Source organism: Oratosquilla oratoria, chromosome 42, assembly GCF_046742065.1.
Source record: "Oratosquilla oratoria isolate Oo_2021 chromosome 42, ASM4674206v1, whole genome shotgun sequence".
Classification (NCBI taxonomy): domain Eukaryota; kingdom Metazoa; phylum Arthropoda; class Malacostraca; order Stomatopoda; family Squillidae; genus Oratosquilla; species Oratosquilla oratoria.
This window is the reverse complement of record NC_134818.1, coordinates 6,231,722-6,246,721: the sequence shown is the minus strand read 5'-3', so window position 1 is coordinate 6,246,721 and position 15,000 is coordinate 6,231,722. Positions and strand designations below refer to the sequence as shown.

Sequence of the window (15,000 nt, the reverse complement as noted above, 5' to 3'; positions counted from 1 at the left end):
AAAAAAAAAACGAGGTAAGTAGATTAGATATGTGGCAAGAGTGAGAAGATTTCTTTTTCTTTTTTATCAAAGGGAGGAAGTACTCAGTGCACTCAAGAGAAACAGGAACAAAAAATATGAGTAGCTTGTTTTGTTTTTGCACACAGGCCAAGATAAATACACTTATCAACAAGAAGTTAGAGTACGAAAACTGAACAAGTAAAATTGCCACAAACACTGAAGAAATGGCCATGTACTTATCATGATAAAAAGTAGTAATCATGAAAAAATATGATAAAATCAAGCATACTGAAAAAATTATGAAAATGGTAAAAAGTATGGATAACTGTGATAAAAATAAAGGCATAGCCATTATCATAATCCTCAAATATATGCAAATAAAATGCCATTGCCTTGTGTAACCAATTACTCAAAGGGTGCAGTTCAAAAAATGTAAATATGAAAGAAATTTGAGAAGACCTGATTCTGTCAAATTCGCAGAAAACTTCCATAATACTAAAGTAGAAACAAAGCAGAGCTTTGATGGAGTATCAGGCATCATACCTATAAAAATAAAAAACAAATATGCAGCAGCACTGCATTCAGCCCACTAAGAACTTTGAGTGGCTACAAGCATGTCTCTTGGTTCTTAATCATTCTAGGCTGTAGGTGAAGGCATATTTCTTGTACATGTTTTCTTTTAGTTCAAGTACATTCAAGTGAAAAGGAATAGATTAATAAACAACATTCTACCTTCATTCATATTTAGTTGGTGGGAATTATGCAGATGACCTTTATCTGTTGACTGAACTTGGTAAAAATTATTGATATACAATATTAAAAAAAAAAAAAGAAAAAAAAAATGCATTTTCATTTAATTCTTCTTATACAATTATGCATAAATGTTTAGAACTTTTTCAAGACCTTTCTATGATGCTGATATCAGCATCTTTTGTACAATGATTTTTTTCAGGTAAAAGTAATACAGGAATAAATCAAGTTACCATTAACTTTAAGGTCTTATAACCACTGAAGGAGTGATTAAAAATGTATAAAATAAACTGTCTTATATAATTGGAATTTTATAATGGAAGACTAAATCTTAAATAATTATAATCTATAAGTATTTGATGCCTTAACTGGTATCTAGCAGGCCTTAACATGCAAATCTTGTGAACATACAATATTCATATAAAAAATAACAGAAAAAAAAATCCCTGCTATTGTCCACAACCTTAATTTACTCATCAACAGTCCATGTGGCATGGAAAGCTGCAGTATAACTACAATAAGACTAAAGCAAAGCTAAAACAGCCTGAATTAGGCCAAAGGCAAAGGGAACTCAAACAAAGGCCGGAACACATGACAACATTAAGCCATAAACTCGTGCTAAGAAAAAGACCGCACATGACGTTATACCTATTCTGAATACTGTTTCATGATTACATAAGTTCTTGTTTGTTCTAATTACTTTACTTTTTTCAAACTACAGGTTGAAATCTATCTAAGTACCCTGTTTACTTTACAACAATATGATATATCTAGAAACATTCTATGGCACAGTTCTTTTGTGTTTATGCATGATAAGAAACTAAACCAATAAAAGTTATCAGTTTGGAAAAAATAGGGTAAAATTGAATTTTGAAGCTCAAGCAAGTGGCTTTTGAAACAATAATTATAATGATAGAAAAGTATAAATCTTAACACCCAATTTTTAAGGATGCAAAGATTTACAGCACATGGGAATGAGACCTGATTGAACCTATCACTGTAAGGTCAGTATAGAAAGTAGTTGAGTGTTCAGATGAACACAACCAAAGAGTGCCAGAGATCAAGATAGTCCTCATTATGAAAGGGGCTCATTCCGGAAACAGATAGAAAAAAAATGAAAAAACAGGCAAGTCCTGTACAAACAACAGTGTCAGGATCAGCCGTGACAAAGGCAGGCAAGAAGCGCATTCTCGGTGGGTAGTCACACGGTTGGATCCAATGATATGAAGATGATTGACTGCAAATAACAGCCACAATAATTGAGACACAAAGACATCACAAAAGCTTTCTTGGTAACAAAAATAATGATGTATAAATTCTCATAAAAAGAAGGACTTGTAAATATATTTCTACTCATACCAAAATATCTTTAATAGGCATTCTCATAGTCTGTTGCTAATTTATTCACCATTTCAACACTAATTTTCAGTATGGTATTAAACCTAGTATGATTTCAAAACAGAATTGTATTATTATCTATACTGATCACACTATAAGCTCTTCGGGATACCATATGCACAAGGATAAGGAATCTTCATTCCAAAGGAATGGGATAAAAGATGTTAAGATATGCCAGAAGTTGGAGGACCTTAAACATGCATATAACTATGGGGGGACAAGAAAGAGGAGTAGAAGGAGGAACAAGAGGAGGAGGAATAAGAGGAGGTGGTTGTGGTGGAAGCGATGGGGAGGTGATGACAAGGTCAGTGATTGAGGGCATGGAAGATATGCATGTATTTTAGTATAATAGTAAGACACTTCATTTGTGTTTATGTGCAAAAATACAGAAAAATTTCATATCCAAAATTTCTAAAAGAGTTATCACTTTAAAAATACAACTTGTGTTAAAAAGTAAGAGTGGCTAGTATAAATAGTGTGGTGTATCATACGCAAAGCTAGGTCTTTTACCTTAGTAGGTACAATGAGTACATCTCCACTTTTATAAATGGAAAAGCAAAGTATAATATCTGGTAGAAAGGCAATACTGTCTACAGTATGAGCAAACAAGCTTTATATGATGCAGCAGTAATGATATCTTATTTCATTTAGTCAAATTTGGCCATCATATTATAGTATCTTAAAGGAAATGGGAGGAAACTGGTATTACAAACACAGGGCTTTGGCTTCCTGACAGATGGCCAAGATTGTCACTAATCATGGCCCCATCAGTTTGATACAGATTATCGACATATGTATGGACTACTCAGGCACCATCTTCTTATATTGGAAGTCTAGCTTCAATCAAAGAAGAATGTTAACCACTTTCAATTTTGTCCCTCCTCTCTAAATCTCTCATTTACTACCACTGTGACTTCTCTTCAGCGTGATATTTTTCTCAAGAAGAGATTTTTTTTTTTTTCTGTGGTGAAATGTAATCACCCATCCATCACAGTAGGTCTTTTTTCAACATTCCACCTTCTATCCCAAGGACAATAGTTTACCTCCATTTATATCGAGGAAGAAAATCATTGTTCACAGGGAGGTCCACTTTTGTTTAAGAGAAAATCTGTGATCATATGCAGAGTGCTGTAGCAGTGCCTCATTCATAAACCCATTAATAGTTGGCCTCTAAAGTGCAAGTTGATGTACAATTGTCCGTGCAGGATGGCACACAAAAATAAACTACCAAACCAGAAGTGTATAGCATCAGTCTTGTGGCATCGCAATGGAGGAGGTGTGACCAGCACACTTATAGACTTGAGTCTTTGGCCCTCACTTGCCCAATCATCCCTGTACTGTAGGCCTGCCCTGGTCGGACTATCTAAAGAACTCAGTTCCATTAATCCCATTATGTATGATTAAAATCTGACCAAGGTAGCGGGTACCAGCTATGAGATGGCTGATACAAAAATATCTAAGCCAAGTGAACCAGCACATACTGGCAGTGGTGTGCACCAATACATTATGGTAACAGCGGCCCAGCTCTTGAATCCATCAAGCACAGTGGGACACATTTACATGTTGGTAAAATCTGAAGAAACATTAAAATGTAAATGATTTTCTGGGACATTTGTTAAAGATAATTGTATAATCTTATAACATAAGTAATTTCTTAAGAGGTTCTTATGAGGAAGCCTTCCTGCTTCCCATGGGAGGAAACTGGGAGAAGTGGTGGTCCACTAAGAGAAAGTGGGACAAGCCCTGCCCGAAATGGCAAATACACAAAGCCCTGCGCACTTTGTATGAATAAAACAAGAATTTAAATAGCACCAATTAGCATTATTTCTCAATGTACCTTTGCTTTTCCCTTTAGCAGACACATATTTGGTCACATTTAATTGAAATAGTTTAAACTGTATCAGTTAAAATTAAACATATTTATTTAAGAAATTTTGTTTATGTCAAAGTGCAACACAGCCAATCCAAAAGGGGAAAAAAAAAGATGGCTGTGATTTCACGCTTAGAAAATGATTGTATCTTGACTTGTCCAAGATACACCGATCTTGGTTGTTGGAAAAGACCTGCAAGGAGTTTGTGTAGGTGTGTACAGGGGATCTGTTTTCGTCTACTCTAAACAAATTTAATTTCAATCTAGGCCATTATAAAAACTTGACACACTGTCTGTCATGAAGGACATTTCAATCTAAAGAAGGGTAAACTTGACTAAAATCTAGAGGATTTGTTCCTATATATTTACTAGAGAACCGCATTTAGAATGCACTAAAGCACTATTGATCCATCAGAAGAATAGCTCTTTCACATATTCTAGATATGTGGTTTCTAGTAAAGTTCCATAAACCAGCACATACTAAAAGAGACTGCTGAACGAGGAACAGGATAATAGGAATTATTGAAAAAGGACTAAAAATGGGAGGGGCAGAGGGCCATACCAGAATGTCTACTTACTCGAACTCTACCAAACAGGTTCCTCTATATCAATACCGCAAGTCTAATTATAAAATACCTGCATTAAACTAGGTATGATAGAGACAGATGTATATAGATATATATTTATATATATATACACACACATTACACTGACCTATGGTACTGAATATTGAGTTTGATAACCTTGCCAATCCGCTTTTGGCTGGGGCTGGGGTCCATGGGAGATTAATCATTAGAATAATTAGTTACATATAATGAATATTTCATGGTTAAATGTATGTATTGAGGAGGTATGAGTGGTCGAAAATGATCACTCAAAGACAAAGCACAAGAAGGTGGAAGAGGTGTGGTTTCACGTTCAAACAGGACGTGTGTTTGCGTGTGCATTGCGTGTGCTTGCGTGCTGCATGCACATGTGTGTATATGTATGTGTTGGCATGTGTATGCGAGTGGAAAGAAATAATGATCAAATTGATCAAAACTTAGAAGTATACATGATTATTCAAAGATGATGATTATGTAAAAAAAATAATAATGATAAAACATGACAATAGATACAGCTGCTATCATAAGATACCATATTGGAAGTAAATCAAATTACATTTGTTGATAGAATTTAGCAAACTAGTTTTATTTAATTGAAACAGATTTTTGCAAAACAGACAGACAGTAACACAAGGAAATCAACATGTGCAGAAGTAATTTGGGCAGTAAAAAAAAAAGGGGTTAAAGGCAAATGAGGTGGCTCAGATAGGAAGGCTGTACAAGGGAACAAAAGGCCATAGAAGTAATGATAAAGCAAAAAAATAAAATAAAATTGACAAAGGCATAGTAAAAAAAAAAAAAAAGAATAATAAAAATAAGGGACACAGATATATTAAGAGCATATCAGGGTTTATGGGTATGGCCGTACTTCATCATCCACAGTTCTGATATCCTCAAATTGTATTTAACAGTTTTATTTGATATCTCAGCACACTCAATTTATTTGCCTGACAAAATGATATCACAACAGGATTTACCTTCAGTGCTTTAGCAGAGTGATTGTGCCAACAGCACTGTATGGGGCAGAAACGTGGAACATAAGAGAAGAAGAGAGAAGGAGTTTGAATGTGTTTGAGATGAGGTGTCTGAGAAGTATGGTGGGGGTTACTAGGCTAGATAGAGTGAGAAATGAGGAGGTGAGGAGGAGAACAGGGGTGAAAAAGGATTTGGGAGATAGGGTTGATGAAAGAATATTAGGATGGTTTGGACACATGGAAAGAATGAGTGAAGAAAGACTAGTAAAAGAGGTATGGAAGGCAGATGTGGAGGGAGTGAACATGAGGGGACGTCCTAGGATGAGGTGGATGGATGGGGTGAAGGGGGCTTTGGGGAAGAGGGGAATGTCTGTTGAGGAAGGAAGGGAGAGGACGGAAGACAGAGGTGAGTGGAGAATGGTTGTATATGGATGATGTTGTGACTGCATGAGGAGGAATGGGCGGGGGTGTGGGGGGTGTGGTAGTATGTGTGAGTAAATTTTGACGCAGCCCGAAGGGATTTCTCCCCGTCCTCTCCTTATATGCAAAGGGGGACGGAGAGGGGGGGTCGCCGATTAAATGAAGCGGCCTTGCTGTGGATGTACTGTGTCTTGCGACACTGCTTCTGACCCAAGGCGGTGGGCAGGGTGCAGGGATGACCCGTCATCCAGGAGGTGCTCAGATGAGAGGAAGGGTGGGAGGGGTGTGGAGTGTTTTTAGGGATGAAATGGGTGGGAGTGTTTTTATGCCTTTCCCTTTTTGGCTACCTCCCTTGGAAGGGGGAAAAAGCCTTGGTATATGTATGCTTTAGCAGAGGTGAGACAATACACAATACAACCCTGTTTCTTGATTTTCTCATTTCAAAATTATGTAATATTTTAATATCTTGAGATATTCAGGTATCTCATGTTTAAGGACTTGAATTACTTATTTGTGTGTGTGTGTTTATGTTTATTTGTGTTACGAAAGTGTGGAGTGACAAGCTGAGAGTAAAATTTTCTATATTCATTTCTATCTAAAGTGTTTGATTAGTATGATACTTGCAGATAATTTGGTCATTTTTTGTGTGATAATATATTTCATTTACCATGCTATGTTGTAAGTATATTGAAAAAAGTTTGATGGAAGTGTACATACATACATATACCAAGGCTTTTTCTCCCTTCCAAGGGAGGTAGCCAAAAAGGGAAAGGCATAAAAACACTCCCACCCATTTCATCCCTAAATACACTCCACACCCCTCCCACTCTTCCTCTCATCTGAGCACCTCCTGGATGACGGGTCATCCCTGCACCCTGCCCACCGCCCTGAGTCAGAAGCAGTGTCGCAAGACACAGTACATCCACAGCGAGGCCGCTTCATTTAATCGGCGACCCCCCCTCTCCGTCCCCCTTTGCATATAAGGCGAGGACGGGGAGAAATCCCTTCGGGCTGTGTCAAAATTTACTCACACATACTACCCCACCCCCCACTTCCCCGCCCATTCCTCCTCATGCAGTCACAACATCATCCATATACAACCATTCTCCACTCACCTCTGTCTTCCGTCCTCTCCCTTCCTTCCTCAACAGACATTCCCCTCTTCCCCAAAGCCCCCTTCACCCCATCCATCCACCTCATCCTAGGACGTCCCCTCATGTTCACTCCCTCCACATCTGCCTTCCATACCTCTTTTACTAGTCTTTCTTCACCCATTCTTTCCATGTGTCCAAACCATCCTAATATTCTTTCATCAACCCTATCTCCCAAATCCTTTTTCACCCCTGTTCTCCTCCTCACCTCCTCATTTCTCACTCTATCTAGCCTAGTAACCCCCACCATACTTCTCAGACACCTCATCTCAAACACATTCAAACTCCTCCTCTCTTAGGAAATGTATTCCCCAATTATAATGGTTACTGGTTCTGCAATATAAACACCTTGGTGGTTTACAAGTATTTTGAGGAATGCTTTATCTGGTGTTTTCATCCTGAATATTTTCAGACCTAGTGGATGTGGAAGTACTGCTCTGAAATATCAATTTAAAGAATAATGTTGAAACTTCAGAAATTTTGGATTTCGTTAAGGTTGCAGATTCTTCAAAGCATAAGAAGGAAATAGAATTAATTCAAATTATATAATGATACTTTGTGAACATTGTGGGGTTTTACAAAATAAAATAACATTTGAAGATATGAAGTCAGAGATCTGAAGATTGCAAAATAAGTGAAGGGGTCTTAGGATGAAGAAAACTCAAGTTAACAGGTTTTCAATGGCTCTGAACATAGAAATGAACAGATACTTAAAGGCTTACTTTTAAAGTGGGGCAAGAATGAAAGTAAATCCTTTGACAGAGCGACATATGTTTGATCTTTGCTTTTGTTCTGATCAATGCCAGCCAATGATATTTAGCTGAGGACATAGTTTGGACAAAATAGAGTACTGATCAGCCAAGACCCAATCTTGTCATGGACCTGCCTCTCAGATGGAAAAAATTAGCTGGCATTAGTCAGAACAAAAACCTAGAATGTACATTGTCTTGTGCTCATGGTATTATATGTGAAGAGGTTGCACTTATTAATCAACCTTTCTGTTATTTGGGAACACCTGGCCATCTGTATGGCTCTGAAAATGACAGACAACTTGAACTCTTTTGGATTAAGAGTGAAGACATGGCAAAAGTTATGTACTTCTGCCCCACAATTGACAGGGCAGAAGTCAAGAAATGGTGCCAAGCTTATACTGCAGTGAATTTAGGGAATGATAAAAAGAGAGAGAGAGAAAAAATAAGTGTATGTCATTGCAATCCAAAATAGCAGTCTGTTGTGTAACCGATGCTGGTATGATAGCTAAAAGGCAGAATGAAATAAAAGAATAAATAAATTGAACACAATTGTAAACTTTGTGATTTTAGCTAGAAATAGCAACGCAGGAAGATAGATAATAATCTGTAATGTGGCACAGAAATATAGTGGACCATACAAGGGATACTGTTGCAGGGAGTAAAGAATGGTTTTGAGCAAATTAAAGGGGATCTTGGGGACATCAATTAACACGATTGGAAAATGTAAGAAGTAATTAGAAAAGAAAAAGTATATGAATAGACCAGATACAGCATTGGTATCAAGGTCAAGGACTAAGTGTTGGGTTAATGGGTATTACACAAGTAATAGGGAACCTCAGTGATAGTTATGAAGGTATCAAATAATTTCTGAGGCAACAAGGAACAAAACAAAAAGCAGGCTAGAAACAGAAACATCATCAAGGTAAAAGCACTGATTATGATTTTTCTAACATTTAAGCTGTTACTCACATAGCAATGTGATTAGGTATGTGAGCTTTCTTGGAGCTCAAGGATTAATGAAAATCAGCACATTGGGTTTCAATGAATGGAGGGACCAGTGACGAGCACTTGAAAGTGATGGTCTTTCAAGTTGGACATTAGAATGGTCCATCTTCAGAACTCGTCAACAACCTGATCTCCATCTGGAGATGCAGCCACAAGGGCCTGATATTCAATCTCTGGACTGGTGTAGATTTCTATTTCTTCTGTATGTCCTCCATCTTTTCATATAAGGAGACCTAGCAACCAGTGATTACTTCCTTCCTCCTGTTTCTATAATCTGGTGGCAGAAACTGACCCACACTAATACAACAATAAAAAGCCAGCAGTCAAAATATTTCTTCACAGAGAGATCTATGGGAGGCCCCAAAGACCCTTATCCACTGTGGAGCTGTGGGTTTCTAGTCAGTGAAACTCAAGGGAACATTTACTAATATTAAAGACCCAGGGCCCTACAGGGATTACCAATGGTCCTTGGGTAGATCTCTCTTTGGGAATTCTAAATTGTTGCCTCAAGTTTCACAGACTGGAAGCCCAAAGCTCCACAGCAGCTGGAAGTAGTCCTTGGGCCCTCTCATAAATCTATCTTGGAAGAAACCTTGGACTGATGTCTGCATTGTATTAGTGTGGGATTGTTTCTGCTGTTACTGGCTAAATGTTTTAGAAGGAGGGGAGCAGTTGTTGGTTGTCAGTCATCCTTGTGTTTAAAGGTGGAAGAAATACAGACAAAGTTGCTAAGGAGAGATTTTGGGCCCATTCCAGAGACCTAGTGTCAGCCTGCACCTCAAAACCATATCTTCTGCATTTCTTTTCTGTCACCTCTTGCATAGTCCACTAAATAAACACAAAAATAATAAAGAAAGGCTATGCGATGATTGTGGGTGGAGCATTGTGTAAGTCATAGAAAGGGAGTAAAGAATGTTATAAAATAATCAGACAAATGATAAAATTGAACATTTTGAGGTGGTCAAACTAATGAGTAGTTAACTCAGCTGAAGACTGTAGAAAGTGATGATGCTCAAAAAGGAAAGAAGGAATGAAAGTATTTGGAATGGGGCATTTTATGTAGCTGGGTAAAGGATGTTACCAACTCCTTGAACACAGTGACACCCTCTAGGAATTCTGTTCTGGGCAGCACCAGACAATTCGATTCACTTGAGAGGATATAAAGATGCCATTTCACCCTCCATGAACTTTATTCTGGCTAAAGCCAGAGATTTTATCTAGCTGAAGGTGTGTCACCATAGCAAGGTTGTTAAGATATTTTACTTTGTACCATACGGGGTTCCCAACATAGGGGCTATGGTGCCATCCCAAATGCAAACCGAGAGCAAAAGAGATGGCATTCTTTTACCCGTAAGAGATAATGCCCATATATCCAATTATATTACTGGTGAGGGGTGAAGCTCAGAAGATATTGATGAGTTATTCTGGGCCACAGGGTGAGGACTGTTAGGAACCCCAGTTAGTTACAAATAGAAGCAATGGTTTAATGGAAAGGGATATGATGGCTGTTTTGTGAAGAGGCTCTTAAGCCTCTGGCATACAACAGGAGAATGGCGTGAAGGCAGGAAGGCCAAAAAGGAATGTTGGAGTTGAAAGCACTGCTGGGTGATGGCTGTGGATTAGTACAGCCTCCTACAGGAGCCCAATTTGGGTGCTCTTTCTATCGAGCTTACCTATAGATGGAATCTGTTGATGAGGGTACACCTCCTTATCACTCATATTTTCTTCAGATTCAATGATGGTCTGGCCAAGGTGGTCTGTCCTGGTCCCCGGAGGTCCTCCTCGTCCCTTATCACCACGTCGCCCTAAAATTCGGTCCCTCAAACCCATTGGTCCATGATGGGGCCCATGGGGCCCATGATGTGGGTGACCTTGTTTTGGTCCATCAGGGTGCACATCCTGGAGAGAGGAAGAAAAGCTTGTGCAACTCAGACTTAAGTGTAAAATATGTTTTCAAGATTGTAACTGCTTAACTAGGAACCCTTGTCATAAACTATGGCTGTGTTACTGCAGTTATGGGGTAAGCAAAAACTATATTGAAAAAAGTTTGATTTATGAATTTGATTTAGGTTACTACTGAAGAAGAATGTCTAAGTTTCATATAGAATTAAGCACTCTAATATATCTATTTTAATAATTTAGGTGATGAATCTTTTACAACACAGCCAGACATGCTAAAAGTCCAGTTTCCCACTGTTAGAAGTTATATTTGACGTTTTTTAGAAGTGCACATCAACGCGATATAACATTAGAGATCTAAGTATTAACTTTGTAAGTTATAATACATCAATGTATTGAATATTTTTCTTGGCGGAAATCAATAACAAAAAACGCTGTTAAAAGTGATGTACAAACTAACGAAGTTGCGTCGAGCCCTTTCGACGCCATCTTCGTTTTGATAGATTCGGAGGTCGAAGACGACCCTGATGACCTCTGGACTCTAGAATTACAATTACCGCATTAATAAATACAGGTTAAGTTGGGTAGGTAAGAATAGACGAATTTCTCATACTTTAATTTCTTCGACCTACGCATCTACTACAGCAATGGTGGCGGCTCAAGCAGTCGAAGCGGCCACGCTTGTGCATAGCTTTTTTCAACTTTTTCTGTTATTGATTTCCGCCAAGAATAATGTATATTACGTTGATGTATTATAATTTACAAAATTATTATCTAAATTTCTACTGTTATGTCGAGTAGGTGTACACTTTTACAACAAAAACTTGTGTTTTCTGGTCTTCCACCGTTGATTTTGTGCAGTTTGTTCTATTCTATTTTGTGTACAACTATAATTTCTTACTGAAAGGAAAGCTTTTACTGGTATATGCACTACTAAACATAGCTACCAAACTGTGACAAAGGTATTATGAAGTTGTGTATATAAAAGAGCCGTATATCAAATAAAATAGTTCTTTACAACCAAAATTATGTTGATAATGAAAGGTAGCAATTAAACTTGTCATAACTAATATCTACCTAACAGAGCGTAAAATCGAGACAAGGAAATCCTGTATGTCAATTCCAAGTAACATTCATAACGAGAACTAATTTACATAACCCGCTTGTTGCATCGATAAAAAAAAAATAAGGAGGGTATAACGTGTGTAAGGTGAAGAAACGAATCGAGCAAGTGGACCTGCCCCACACCTATCATAACTCTAACTTCCTTCCAATTCATTCTTTACTTACACTAACCCTCCAAATCCCCCCTCTTCTCTATCCTGCCCTGCAATACTACTGTAAGGTGAAGCAAGCCCTTGCGTCTTGCAAAACAAACGTCAGGTGTCATGTAACCGATTTCACATCATTATTTGCTATGTGGAACAAGTCGGAGCTGTATGAGCCACGGTAAATAGGATTGACTAGACTGTACACCATGCAACACAAATATACGCTTAATTTAGATTTATTTATTTGAAAATATAAACATATTTCTTTAAGTATTTCTGTATTGAACTAATTGCCGAATGTCACTCAAGTTAAGAAAATTTATATAATTAGTTCTGTAGTCTGTTCACGACACTATGATATTGTAGCCCCAACTTGCTTGCTATGAATTGCATTTTCTCAGTAAAATCCACGAGAAATGATGAGGGAATACTCGTCCTAGTTAGGACAATAATGAACGCCACGTAATTATCAATGGGAGTAGCAAGAAAATGCGGGGCTTGTGAGTCACACTGACGCGAACGGACTACTGAGTGCCAGAGATGATAGGTTACGTTTACCTCGTCCGACAACTCCGTTTCAGATTCCTCAGCGATGTCAGACAACTCAGAGGGTCGGTCCAGATCAGAAAATAACATATCATCTTCTAATGTCTGTTGTTATTGACACAAAAAGAAGAGCAAATGGTAAAGCAAACTAAGGAATAAAAGATAATACCATAATAAAACAAAGATTATTAGAGCGTATCACAAGCATTCAAAAACTAGGAAAAATGCAATAAAATATTCTGCAAGCAAAAATTGTTTGAACTAATCAGACTAACACAAACAAAAAGCAAAAAATTTAATTGTACAGATCAAAATAAGGGTACTAATGTCAAGCTTCAAGCATGAAATGCTCACACAAAATGAAACCAAATAAGCTATGGATAAAGGTAACAGCCTGAAAACACTAGAAGACCGTGGCAGAAATGTACACTTACCTTGCCACGGCCCCGCCCCCGTACCAGATTGTTTGGTATTGAGGTCGCTACGGAATCTCCAGACTGGCTGTCTCGACTCTTGGTTCTAACCGTGACTTGCTTTGGATCGAAGCCGTGGATTTTACTGATATCTATAAGAGCGTGGTCCCCTGAAAAAGAAAGAAAGAAAAATTAACAAGAGAATAATGGTAGCTATTTGTTTTGCTGAAGTCTGAGAGTATGGTCCCACACAGACAAAACGATAATTTAAACGGGAAGCCTCAACAACAGAAAACTGACAGCCGTCTTATTCTGCTAACGTCTACGAAAACTGTTCCTTGAATGGTTTGAGGGAAAGTTTCAACAACAGTCATACAAAGATAATTTCAAGGGAGGTTTCAACAGCAGAATACGGAGTATTCTTTTGTATAGCTTATGCGGCTTGAAAGTCAGGGAGACTTGCTAAGAACTCGTGTCTGAATTCTACGGTAGATGATTTCGAGCAATATTCAGTTTTGCCTAGTCATTTTTTAACCATACTAAATAAAATTACCGTCAATAAATAAAAGACTCTCTATGCTGTAGTTATAGTTATCTATGGACAACGGGGTCAGTCCTTAGAATATATAACGTCAAACAACTGAATTATGAAGGTGTCATGATGATAATTAAAAAATAATTAGAATTACTTTCACTATTACAATCATTTTGAGAAATAAAGAGCACGACCTTTTTAGGTTTTAAGTCACACAGCGGGGTGGCATATAAAATTAATTGAGGGTCGAGGATTTAAGAATGCAAGACTTTACTGACGTCACTCGCAGACTTTTGGGGACTCAAATCACCTATTTCTGTCTGTCGATCCAGGCGTGACGTTCTTGTAGCGGAACAATAAATAAATAATTACAAATGAGTTCAGTTATATATTCAACACTATGGAGGGGGAAATTGCCCTTGGGAACTGCCCAAATTATATAATTTTACTATAATTATCGCAGTTGTTTACGGATATGACCAAGGTACTGATGAGAAGCCATTGTTGCCGATTCAGCTGAACACATTCATTTGACTCCACCTACTTTCTTACAACAAACCAATGGATATACAGGGGTTATCGAAATTTGCAAAAAGTGTTGGAGCTTCTTCCATACGATACTTCTACGAATGGACTACAATGATGAACGAGATATCATACTCGAAATCAAATCATTTCAGAGAGCATAATCTCACCTTTGTTCACCCACCCGCGAACCACGGGATTGTCGAGTTCGCCGTGACTGGTATATGCGTAAAGGCGGGCGGTTTGGGGGGGGGGGCATTATTTTTTTCATTAATATAATTATTATTCTTTTTTAGGTGATATAATATGAATCGTAGGATTCGCGACACCTCACCTGTAGGACTGTCTACTTCAGTGACCTTCTTGCCGTCTGCAAATACGGCGTACCCAGTCACTGGCGCTCCGTTGGAGGTTCCGTTTTGGGAGTTGATGGTCACCGGAAGCCACGTCACCAGTAGGGTTCCATCTTGAGGTCCCACCTCCACCTGGACGTCCACAGGTGGATCGGGAAGGCCTGAAGAGAGGTGGCTGGAATTAGGCTCCTACGTATGAATGGAACCGTATTTTGTATAGAGAATGAAGCACACACGTATATGAATAGATAACGGATGGGATGCAACTGAATGTTGCATCATTATCAAATACTACCTGCGATTATGGTCATGTACGAGGTTGTGTAAAAGGGATATTTCCACCCTGATTACCCCCATCACATTCTCTCTAAGGACATATCTAGTGAAAGAAAGCTGTGACAAAATACATGAAACATACATATATGTACATTCACGCATATATACAAAAACATGTATATTTGCAGGAGCCTCACGTAGCCGTCGGGGATGTATGAAATAAAACAACAGAATAACAGCAAAGTGTAGACAGTAAG

At 38.1% G+C, this 15,000-nt stretch overlaps 1 protein-coding gene across 1 annotated transcript in view; it reads right to left on the bottom strand.

Moving 5' to 3' along the window:
• LOC143021522 (RIMS-binding protein 2-like) overlaps positions 1 to 15,000 on the bottom strand; it is a 164,297-nt gene that overhangs the window by 67,422 nt on the left and 81,875 nt on the right. The window contains exons 12-16 of the mRNA XM_076179111.1: positions 14,449 to 14,628; positions 13,076 to 13,224; positions 12,654 to 12,746; positions 10,599 to 10,824; positions 4,733 to 4,786 (exon numbers count right to left, since the gene is read on the bottom strand). Coding sequence (XP_076035226.1) covers positions 4,733 to 4,786; positions 10,599 to 10,824; positions 12,654 to 12,746; positions 13,076 to 13,224; positions 14,449 to 14,628 — 702 coding nt within the window. The remainder of the gene's footprint in view (positions 1 to 4,732; positions 4,787 to 10,598; positions 10,825 to 12,653; positions 12,747 to 13,075; positions 13,225 to 14,448; positions 14,629 to 15,000) is intronic.